We start from the raw sequence: 12,008 nt of genomic DNA, 5'->3' as shown, positions 1-12,008 counted from the left end.
GGCATTTTCCACCTTTTATACTCCAATTGGCATATGAAGATGATGTTGATCAACGTTTATCAACCACATCAGCAAATGTGGTTGTTCTATTATATAGATTATGGTAACTTAATAAACATATTTGTAATATAATGTGCACATCAATAATGCCTCATAAATTACATTGACACCAAAAATTATAGGTTTCATAAAAAAAAACATCATTTGCATTGATGCAAATTTTAAAGTAGAAATATTGTATGCAATAAAGTATCTACTAATTTATAGGTAAAAAGAAGTAAAAAAAAGTTCTTGGCCAAGAAAATTTGAACTTGGCAACCCTTTTGAATAGAACTAGGGTGAAAATTAAATAAGGAAATCCTTTAAAAAAATAAGGGGAAGTTAAATGGTAAATCCATTCAAACAAAATTGTGGCGAGCCAATCAATGGAAATCCTTTTGGCGAAAACTAAGGTAATTTGAGTAAGGCATCAACATTATACATGCGAATTGTAGAGATGAAATGCAATGTTGAGACACAAATACATATGGAAATGGAAATGTAAACCCTAAATATAAAGCCAAATTAAAAATAGAGGGTCAAAATATAGAGATGAACTAGTTGAAATGTAGAGCAGGCCATTAGGTATTAGTGTTATGTATGTGAAATGTAGATCAAATCCAAGGCACAATAGAAATGTGAAGTCAAAATGCAAATCTAATCTAGATTATTAGATAAAATTGTATAGTTGTAGAGATAAAATTAGGGCCAAGATAGAAATACATATGGAGATGGAAATGAAAATCCTAAATATAAAGCAAAATTGAAAATATATGGCCAAAATATGGAGTTGAACTAGTTGAAATGTAAAGCTTCGCATTAGTATTAGTGTTATGTATGTGAAATGTAGATCAAAGCCAAGGCACAAAAAAAATGTGAAGTTAATGAAAAGCTAAACTAGGTTAAGATAAAAAAAAATGTATAGTGTAACTATGGTAGGACAACATATGAAATGGTGAGCAACAAAAAATAGGAAACCATACAAAATGGTGAAATATCAAATTTGGAAATTTTGAGAAATTCAATTTTTCTAAAATTTAGTACTTGATTTTGAGCTAAAGACATTCTAGTTGATCACCTGACCAAACACAGTAGAAGACCAAGTGGACCACTAGTTGAGTTTAGTGATGCTTAATGTTATCAATATTGAGGTGCATAGTGGTAAGCTATATAAATGTAAGGAAATAGGCCATACATGGGCCTATATTATGACTATAGTGGCCACAATGCATATCATTGTTGGTTCTCTATACTAGTGGGGTAGAAAGTGGAACAGGATTCATGAGAATAAGGGGTCAATCTCTAGCAATAGCGTTGAGGAAAAATTGTTCCCTTGGCTTGGAAATGATAAAGTCCTTCAAGGGTAGGGACACAAAATACCTAAACTTATGGACTTGTATTGGCAGGTGAAAACTCTTATTACATGTTCCATAAAAGAAAGTGGATCATAGCATAATGAAATACTGAAAATGTTTGACTAGTTAAACTAGAAGTATGATAATATTATTAATTCCATTTCGAGAATAGAGGTTGATAGTGAGGACAGATTGGGAGTAAAGGATGACATATAAATGGAAGAGGGTATGAGTGATACAAAGGCATACTAAGAGACAACACTTTCATTATGCATAAATGTGATTTTTAACCATGATCCTAAAGATTAGTTTTTATTTAGTTTTTATTTTTCCATATGATGTAGTTTGGCCTTTTTTTATCACATATATTATTATAAAGCAAATCCTAAATAATCTCTATTTATTCTAACATTACTTTTCAATCAAACTTTAATTAATTCTCATAAAAAATTAATAAAATATTATATAAATATATATAACTAAACCCTCATAAAATATCCATTATAAATAAATTATAATTTTATTATATATTTAATATAGAAAGAATATATATATATATAATATCAGTATGAAAATGAAATAGTTTATATGCTTTGTTATCTAGCATCATTATCATGTGGTGATCTTAAAATATAATAACACCCGATAATACCTTTAACAACTAGATTTCTCATACAACATAAGTTATTCTACTTCTTTGCATTATTTTTTGTACTTGGAAATGATTTACTAAAATTATAGGGATATAAATTAAACACATAGTATTCTAATCACATGACAATAGAACATTATACATGCTAGATGTGTAAATATGAGGATGTAACATGAGAGACACATAACTTTTAGGACATGACAGAGTTAACATGTTACACGACACACATCCACAAAATGTTAAAAAGGTATATATCCGTATACACACCATCACAAAATATTTAAAAATAGACACATACCCGTAATACTATTATGGGTAAGATTATTACAATGTCTTATGGTTTAAAGAGTATTTTGGAATACAATGCATTTAATTTCTCATAAAACCAATAAAATTATGTAAATTTAGTGACTTATGTAAACTCGCAAAATATTTAAAAATAGACCCATACCCGTAATACTATTATGGATAAGATTATTACAATGTCTTATGGTTTAAATTCTATTTTGGAATACAATGGATTTAATTTTTCATAAAACCAATAAAATTATGTAAATTTAGCGATTTATGTAAACTCGCAAAATATTTAAAAATAAACACATATACGCAAAATATTTAAAAATAGACACATACCCGTAATGCTATTATGGATAAGATTATTATAATATCTTATGGTTTAAATTGTATTTGGGAATATAATGGATTTAATTTCTCATAAAACCAATAAAGTTTTGTAAATTTAGTAACTCATTTAAATTTAACATGGTAGTCTAGTTGTAGTTTAATAAGGTTTTACTGAAAAAATAATGGAATTTTTCTACCATCAAAAAAATGATTCAAACACTTCTAGAATTAGATTTCTTAAGTTTTTTTACAAAATTCCGATAAAATTGTGACTCAAATAAACAATGTTTCTACAATTTAATACTAACATTTTTCCAATTTATAATCAATTTGTATAAAAACAAAATTCTATTTAAAAAACACTGTATACATAAAAATTATATTATAAAAATATTATAAAATTAAATTACTTTTCCTTCATTTATGGTAAAAAAATTTATTGTTTATGTTTGTCTCATAACATCTAACAGACATATTATGGATAATTCTTCGATTGATTCCACCCTGGCAGTTCTCGCATCCAAACAGGCTCAGATTTCAGTACAATAACAAGGAACCGCGGGCTTAAGCATTATGACAATTTGGATCAAATGGTTTAGGTTATAATATGGATTTTAGATATGAATTTTACAAGAGGGTGATATGAATTTTATAAAGGGAAATCTTATTTACAGTTGGGTAGCTTGAGTGGTTGAGAATAAGGTCGGTCTTTTCGTTTATACAGTTTAAATTTATCAGAATTATTAAAATTAGTTCAATCCATGGTTGAAGTAATTTATATAATTATTAATGTTATAGGTTATAATTTAGTTTGAAAAAAAAAATTAGAATTTTATTTTTTGCCAAAAATGTTTATCATATGTTTTTAAATTATATTTTTATTGATCCAATATCATCAAAAATCTCTAGAATATTTAATATGCTGAAACTTAATAGCTATAATTCAAATTTCTCAAAATTTTTACCAAAATTTCCATTATTTTCTCAACAAAATTATGACCTAATTAAACTACTCTATACTTTATAACCAATATCAACCTTTTCCACTACCACTATAACACTTTAACACTTTAGTGAAATCTAATAAAGAGGTCAAGTTCAAATATATCCCAAAAATGACCCTGGTCAATGCTCCAACAATTTTAACTGCTACCCCACGAAATACCGAACAGTTTTTTTTTAATTAATAGGACATACGAATATTTTGTTTATTAAGATGACATAGTACAGATTAATTCGATAAGAACGAATGACCTGCGGACGTCCACCTCACTAACTACTACAGTGATTGAGTCTGCAACGTGGACGTTCAACGGCCACTGCATTCTGTGATCGAATTCTTTCCACTCACATATCAATAAAAATAGTCATTTTCCGATTCAATGAATGGGTAGAAACCGTTGGGATCAATAGATGTTTGAGGGCTCTGCCTTCATTTGGTTTTGATTTGATTTCTAAATTAATTCCCATCTAACTTTAACAGAGTTAAAGTCGATGTAATATTAATTTACCATTAACGAAGATGCTGATGTAGGTCTTCGACAGAATTCAATCACTTCCGAGTTTCACTTTCTCAAGTGTTTTATGAATAAATTATATTTTTTTGCTTTGAAAGTTATGGAAATTTTGGTTATATTTTAAAAAAGATTGACAGGGATTTTTGTAAATCCAAGTAAAAGATGTTAAAATTCATAATTTTAAGGGTTCTATAAATTTTTAATGGTACTGAATCTATTTCCACCATTAAAAATATGTTTCAAACACTACATCTATTTAGTAATTGTTTTGTTTGGAAATTATTCAATAAATATTCAATTAATATTCAATTAATGTATAGATATCGTTGGTATCATTCATTGTTGCAGATTGAAGTAAAAATTAAATCCTATCTAACTTTAACAAAGCTAAAGTCCTTACTATTAATGAAGATGCTACTACATCAAGCTGGAAGTTAGAGGTCTTGGCAGAATTCAATGACTACAACACTCAATTTTCCAACTATTATATGGTTTTGGCAATACATATTAGAGTTTGTAATTTAGAAATGGTTTTTACGAATAATTTATAACAAAAGTTTGTCTCAACATAAAAAAAATCAGTGCAATCCAAAAATTAACTCAACTTTTTTTCACTAGGTTCAACTTCTTAAGTCGCTCCCTTGTACATTAATAGCTAAGTGTACTTTCATATTTGAACACTTTATGGCTGATTTGAATACAGATCTCAATATTCATTACACTTGTATCCACATTCCATTATAAATATGCAAAGGCAAATGATTTTGAAACTGAAATACATGGGGAGTGATTCGAGTTGTAGAATCATGGGAGAAGCATTCAGCGGAAACAGCGATATGAATCATCTCAATGAACGATTTCAAAGAATGGGTAACACAGCTGGTGATGTCATCACTTGCAGAGGTAAATTTATAGATTTTTTCAATTGAAGTTGAGTTCCGATTTTAGATTTGTTGGATTGTTTTGCTGCAAAATCTTGGTTAAGGAAGGAGATATAATGAATTTTTTGAAATATCAAGCAGCGGCCGTAGCATGGGGGCCGAAGCAGCCACTGGTTATTGAAGAAGTTCAAGTAGATCCACCGAATTCCATGGAAGTCCGTATTAAAATCACCCACACCTCCCTCTGCCACACCGACGTTACTTTCTGGATGCAAGAAGTCAGTGTAACGTTTGCTCATTACTTCGTTATTAATTACAATAAATTTTGGGGAACCCTTTTTTCTTAGGATATTTAAATGAAGAGTCGTTTTCGGTCCAATTACAGGAAGGATTACTAATCCTTAGGAATTGGAATAAACTTGAACCCACTGAACCCTAGACCTGAATTTTTTTCATAGCTTCATCTTATTTCAAGGCTAAGCCTATCTGTCTTTGTACATGGCATGCAGGATGAGAAGCTATTTCCACGCATATTCGGCCACGAGGCTTCAGGGTAAGTATGTTTTATTGCACTATTGTTTTCATCACAATCAAAGAAAATGTTCATTGGGAACCTGTGACGAATTGCAGAATAGTAGAAAGCGTGGGAGCAGGTGTAACAGATCTAAAGGAAGGAGATCATGTGCTTCCTTTGTTCGCTGGGGAGTGCGGCGATTGTGTTTATTGTAACTCCAAGAAGACTAACTTATGTGGAAAGTTCAGAGTGGATGCCTTCAGAACCGTGATGCAGAGTGATGGAAAATCTCGATTCTCTGTTCGTGGGAAACCGGTCTATCATTTCATGACGTCAACGTTCAGCGAGTACACAGTTGTTGACTATGCCTGTGTTGTTAAAATAAATCCCAACGCTCCTCTCGAAAAAGCATGCCTTCTGAGCTGCGGAATAGCCACAGGTACGTGAGCCCTTTCATCACTAATTTTCCTTTCAATTCAGATATCAATCAGTTTTTAACCTAAAATTTCAGTCATGTAGTATCTCAACCTAAAAATCTCATGTAGTATCTTAACCTAAAATTTCTCAGTTTTATTTTATTTGTTATACATCATTTAAAAAACCCGAATGCCATATGGCGAAACTTCCACTAACCAAAACCTGTTCGTAGATGTTGCGTACACAAACTGGACTGGGACATCGTTAACCCTAAAATCATTCATAGATAGAAACCCATCGGTGAGCGTTGCAGACACAAATAGAAATATGATCCCTTAACAATTCATCTTAACAATATCGATCTGCAGGTGTTGGTGCTGCATGGAATACAGCTAACGTAGAGCATGGCTCGACAGTAGCCATCTTTGGTCTCGGCTCAGTCGGCCTTGCGGTCAGTAAATTTTCCCCAAATTCACATCTTGACCTCTCTTTTCTTGTCACGAAATTTTCAGTCTTTTTCGTTACTTACTTATCTGGTTCACCCTGTATTCTCGAAGGTTGCTGAGGGCGCCAGATTGAGCGGAGCATCCAAAATAATTGGAGTTGACACCAACCCTAACAAGTTCCCCAAAGGTATATGAACAGATCCACACTTCTGCAACTTGTAAAGTTGTTAAACGTACAGACTCAATCCAATTTTTTCTTAATTCGCTGCAGCCATGGCCCTAGGAGTGACCGAATGCATCAACCCTAAGGACCACTCCAAGCCCATACACGAGGTATGTTTTCATGTCCTTTTCAATAAATCAGAACATCTGAAATTATGTATAGCTGAATGCAATAGTCATTATTTTGTTTCATCCTTAGGAGATCCTGTAAGTTCAACTCTTATTAGGTTAAGAGGTCAACTTTCTGGCAGGTGATACAAGAAATATCGGATGGAGGCGTAGATTACAGCTTCGAGTGCGTTGGACATGCAGATATAATGTACCAGGCATTCTTATCTGCACACGATGTAATGTTCATCTTTTTTCTTTGCCTCGTTCTCAAGAATTTATAATAAGGTTTCTTTCAAGTCCTTGCAATGCAACTGACTATGTACTTTAATGTGCATTAATGTACCGCAGGGTTGGGGTTTGGCAGTGCTGGTTGGAATTGATGCAAGCTCACGAAAGATAAGCTTTAGTCCAATGGAATTTTTCGATGGAAGGAGGATTGACGGATCAACTTTTGGGGGATTGAAGGCGAAAACCCAACTACCCGACCTGGTTGAAAAATGCATGAACAAGGTGCAAGCACATGCATGACATGTGTTAATTTTCAAATTTTGTGTTTAATTGGTGAAAAATATCAACATTTTCTGTGTTTGTTGCAGGAGATCAGAGTGGAAGAATTTATTACCCATGAGTTGCCTTTCTCCGATATAAACAAAGCATTCGATTTATTGTTAAGCGGCAATTGCTTGAGATGTGTGCTGCATCTTTGATGGAAGCGCAGTGCCGAATTATCCGCCACTAGGTTCTCTCGCTGAGAATCGACCTTTGAAATTGTCTTAAGTGATTGAGCCAATCTTTGCTCTGGTCATAATGCTTTTTGCATTTTCGTCTCCTGTGCTACTGTGCCCCACTACCGGCCCGGACAGCATATGATAATAATGTATTTTGTAGTTTTCACTTTTAATTCAATTATAAAATGATAATATGAACAATATTTTATATTTTGATGGTTCATTTGATGAAAATGAGTGCTGATATTTATTATTATTTTTTTTAATTATGGAAATTTAGGTCATATTTTAAAAAAAATTGGTAGAGATTTTTGTAAATCTAAGTAAAAGCCATCCAAATTCATAATTTTAAGTGTTCTAGAAGTTTTTGATGGTGCTGAATCTATTTTCACCATCAAAAATATGATTCAAATACTGTCTCTACAAGATATTTTTTTTACAAAAATTTACCTTATTTTGACCATCCAAACAATTCCTCAGCTTCCATAAACAACTCTATTAAGTAATGATAAAATAATGATCTTGATTGCTATGCCATTTTGTCAAAGTATTGATGAATGACGAACAAAACTACATAGCAATAAAGATATTCATCGCGTAATCATTTCCTTATTATGGTTACGATTATTATAATTTTTGTCAAGGTATTAATAAATGACGAGTAAAACTACACAACAATAAATATCATTATTTTATGGTCATGATAGATAGTAGATTGAGATGTTAAGGTAGTTTCTACAAGTGGGAATAGATGTCTAATTGATATATTTTAGCCAATAGGAAGCTATACATGTATGTACAGTTAGAGAAGTAAGGCAAGAGTTATGAGAAGGAAATACATGTATTTACCGTTAGAGAAGTATGGCAAGAGTTAAGGAGAAGGAAATTTGAGGGACAACACGAGAGTTTAGGGTGAGAGTTACTTAATTCTTTATAAATACATTGTTATGAGAAGTTAATGGAAAACATTTTTATTTGTATATGAGTTATGCATGCCTCGGCTTTTGTGTAGTTAGATTGTGCATGTGAAGTGTAAGTTTGGTGTTGGAATAGTAGGAACATTGTTCTAATGGTTAAATCTCTGAGGTCTCATAAACTTGTTAGCTCATGATGAATTAGGGTATAAAGTGACTCTAGGCAATCTACTAGAGAACCAAAGTAAAGACCCCAAGTTTATGAAATAGAGAATGCGAGAAAGGCTCGGAGTGGACAAACCTACCAAATGGCGAGAAGAAAGTTGTCTGAAATTGAGATCGAGCCATGACACTCATCAAGTTTGGCTTTAATTCCTAGCGTTGAGGCATAACACCATGTTTCCTTGGATGAGAGTGTGAGTGCAGAGTTTTAACACTAGGTGCCACTAGCATTGTTCCAAAAAAATATAACCATGGGTAACCAAGTGGTTTGGCGCAAACGTGGAGTCTGGTCCCCACCCTGTTCCCTCCTGGTTGAACTATTGTAAACCAAAGGGGCCCCACAGTGAACCAAAGCCATAGATCAATGGGTTCTCATGAGCATGACGCATCCCAACTGTCTAACATGAACGTACATTAAAGCAGGACCCGCGACATAGTTTTTGATTGCTGATACCCCCCAAAACCCCTTGACCCTTTTTCTTATGTCAGAGGGGGAGACCCCTTGCAATTCACCTGCACCATAGATTTATGTCCATCGATCACAATCGTAGAGTATGAAGGGCCCATGGGAGCAACTAATGAAGCTATAAGCACCAAGTCACTTAAGTATAATTCCTTTCGCTCAAAACCAAGAAATTTGGGCAATGGTATAATCGACATTCACATTGAGCGTTTGGTTCTATGGAAGAAAGGGGAGGTCACGAGCCAACTCCCTTTGGGGCTAAGCCTAGTTATGTAGTAATGTGAGGAAGTAATGCATCAACATGGCCTAATGTTGTGAGGAAGTAATGCTCAATCATGGGTCAGAACCCTACAGTGTTAGCTACACCATATGGCATCAGAACACAATATTCACCCTTTGGGGATTGAGAAGTGACTAGAAGATATTTGCAGCCAATAGAAAAGGTTAAAAAGAGTGCTTGTGAAAGAGAAGAATGAGTCAAAGAACTGGGGATAGTTGGTGAGATAACAAAGAGTTTAGTGGTAGAGCATCCTGAGAAGGATTTCAAGAAAGGGAACCAGAGGAAGAATGTAGGAGTAAATCAAGATACATGAACCCACAATAGAGAAGACGATTTGGAGCAGATTGGAGGAATTCCAACCCAGAAGTAGAGTTGGGAAAATTGTTGAAGCAAGGAATGCAAAAGATTATGAAGATATTGTTATTAAGGAAACCTCACATGTAAAATTGGTCTTGTGGTTTATTTTAACCTAGTGAAGAAGGAGATATTTGTAGGAAGGAGTAGGAGGAAAAGAATTATCGAACATAACACTTGCAATAAAGAATTTGCAGAGAGAGAGAGAGAAAAGTGTTCCAATTGAAGTTGGAAAAGTGAAGAGGACAAATGATCTCATCAAAAAGGTGGAGAGAATAGGAAAAGTTATCGAAAGGTGAGAAAAGTACAACATCTAGTAAAGTAGAGGAGGCTCGAGAGGTTCCAAAGGAGAAGTACTATGATACCAAAAAGCAAAGAGCTCAGGAGAGAAGCTTGATGAGGTGTCTTATGGAGGTTGTTTGCAGGTCATAGTGAGTATGGAGAACCTTATGGAGGAAGTGAAAGAAATGACCACTAATGGTCATGAAAAAGGTTTGGGTGAAAGCCATCAGAGAACGGAGAAAGATGACAAAGAAAATGACATTAGGAGAATAAAGATGAGCTAAGAGGAATTTGACAAACAAATGGATGAGTTAAAGAAAAGACTTAGTGTGATGAAAATTTTGCTACAAATGATGGAGGATGAAGACTAGAGATGTGAATGGGATCCAAAGAAAAGAAATCCACTGGCATGTCAGACAACTATATGCTAAGAAGTTGAGAAGGAAACTATGGTATATGTTGAGTGTTCATATGAAAGATGAAAATCTTAGAGTAATTGAGTGTGAGGAAGATAATTTCACTATTATGAACCAAAGTAAGGGATATGCCTTGCAGAAGAGGATGATGGAGATGATGAAGAGAGACATAATGAGAGTCTCATCGACTATGTGGAAATTCTAGAAAAATAAAAGAAGCTAATGATAGAGGACCGGGACAGAGAAGGTCATGTTTTTTAAACTAATAAGTTATGTGTGAATGTAGGTCTTACAGATTATGAAGATGGATAGCCATCAAAGTTTATCATGGAAGAGGAAGAGAAAGCATATTTGTCTCTAAGAGACAGAGACATGGATAATTTAGCAAATGAAGTAAAGAGCAATAGACTTGTGGCAGTGAAAGGGAATGTGATTCCTTACGGACTTATGAGGAAAGAAGTTACAGATGATAAGGTAATGGGTTTACCTTTAATAGATAAAATTTTGTTGAATAAATGTGAATATTTTTTGGCTCATGAGGAGAAAATGGTCAACCAAATTCTATAAGGAAATGAGGGGGATAAGGACTATTCCAATGAGGAATATCGAGACAAGCCCAACGAAGAATTGAGTGTAAGGGATTTTTCAATGAAGAGAAGAACTTTCAACAAGTGAATAATTTATATGATGGGAAGCCTGAAGGAATTAGGCATCCATCCACATATTACTTCTCAAGGAGATTGTTTCTATTGAGTGGAAATGGAGAAAACATACAGGCACATTATGTAATCCAAAAGTTATAAATGTGGAGAAGAGTGTACAAGCTACAAATATTGAGGGAGCAAAGAGCCTCAGTGTACACAATCTAGAATGCTTGCTTACTGGGATCAAGTAGCTTATGGAAATTCAAGAGGATGAAGGGTATGACTAAGGAGAAGTATGGGGGAGATTATGCAATCCTAGAGAAGGGGGATGTACAAGCTTGCAAGTAGCCAGAATTAGAAAACTCATCTAGAGGTAGAATGAAGGAAGAATAATTTCAAGGAAGTGAATATGAGGAGTAAAATCACTCAAATATGGGAAAACCTACATATTTTATGTTTTTACAATATGAAGAGGGCTAGTTGAACAACTTTAGGTTGAGGAACACTACAAAAAGAATGTAACCAAGAAGAAGGAAGAGGATGAGATGCTCAAAGCATCTGGATATTTTGATAAATTGAATGATGTGAAGACTATTGGTATTATAGTCAAGTGTGCAGGAAGAGGGGAACAAATTTTTGTTAGGAGAAAGAAAAAAAGGGGAGCTAGAGATAAATTTGCCTCATGAAATTGAAATTTTAGTTCAACCAAGAGATATGGAGTAGGAATCAGTTTTGGAAAAAGCTTTTATGGGCAACAATTAGGGTAGATAAAAATGACAACTACTAATATTATTATATAGAATTTTAAATATAATAGACTATCTACTAATATGAGTAGGTATTAGAGTGATATTTATTGTTTTAAGTCTTCACACAACTTTTTGAAAAACAAGTGTGCTTTTTTTTCTCATTTTAAAGGAATTTTCT

At 33.4% G+C, this 12,008-nt stretch overlaps 1 protein-coding gene across 1 annotated transcript; it reads left to right on the top strand.

Moving 5' to 3' along the window:
• Positions 1-4,860: 4,860 nt before the first annotated feature.
• LOC149141031 (alcohol dehydrogenase-like) lies at positions 4,861-7,729 on the top strand. The gene is made up of 10 exons (XM_089450767.1): positions 4,861-5,090; positions 5,210-5,346; positions 5,578-5,621; positions 5,699-6,021; positions 6,368-6,450; positions 6,557-6,632; positions 6,717-6,778; positions 6,919-7,014; positions 7,127-7,288; positions 7,375-7,729. Exons 1-10 carry the CDS (start codon positions 4,934-4,936, stop codon positions 7,483-7,485), a joined length of 1,251 nt encoding a protein of 416 aa, XP_089306893.1. The 5' UTR covers positions 4,861-4,933; the 3' UTR covers positions 7,486-7,729.
• Positions 7,730-12,008: the final 4,279 nt, after the last annotated feature.

The sequence above is a fragment of the Pinus tabuliformis genome, chromosome X (genome assembly GCF_031772625.1).
Source record: "Pinus tabuliformis cultivar Carrire ecotype Pingquan chromosome X, CPIR1, whole genome shotgun sequence".
NCBI classification, from domain to species: Eukaryota; Viridiplantae; Streptophyta; class Pinopsida; order Pinales; family Pinaceae; genus Pinus; species Pinus tabuliformis.
Note: the sequence above shows the minus strand (reverse complement) of the source record. Positions and strands in the feature narration are given on the sequence as shown.

Excerpts from the sequence above, each read along its gene's own strand:
- LOC149141031 (XM_089450767.1), top strand. The coding sequence starts at position 4,934 with ATGCAAAGGCAAATGATTTTGAAACTGAAATACATGGGGAGTGATTCG. Across the intron at positions 6,779-6,918 it reads ACTCCAAGCCCATACACGAG|GTGATACAAGAAATATCGGA; the intron begins GTATGTTTTCAT and ends ACTTTCTGGCAG. Across the intron at positions 7,289-7,374 it reads TTGAAAAATGCATGAACAAG|GAGATCAGAGTGGAAGAATT; the intron begins GTGCAAGCACAT and ends TGTTTGTTGCAG.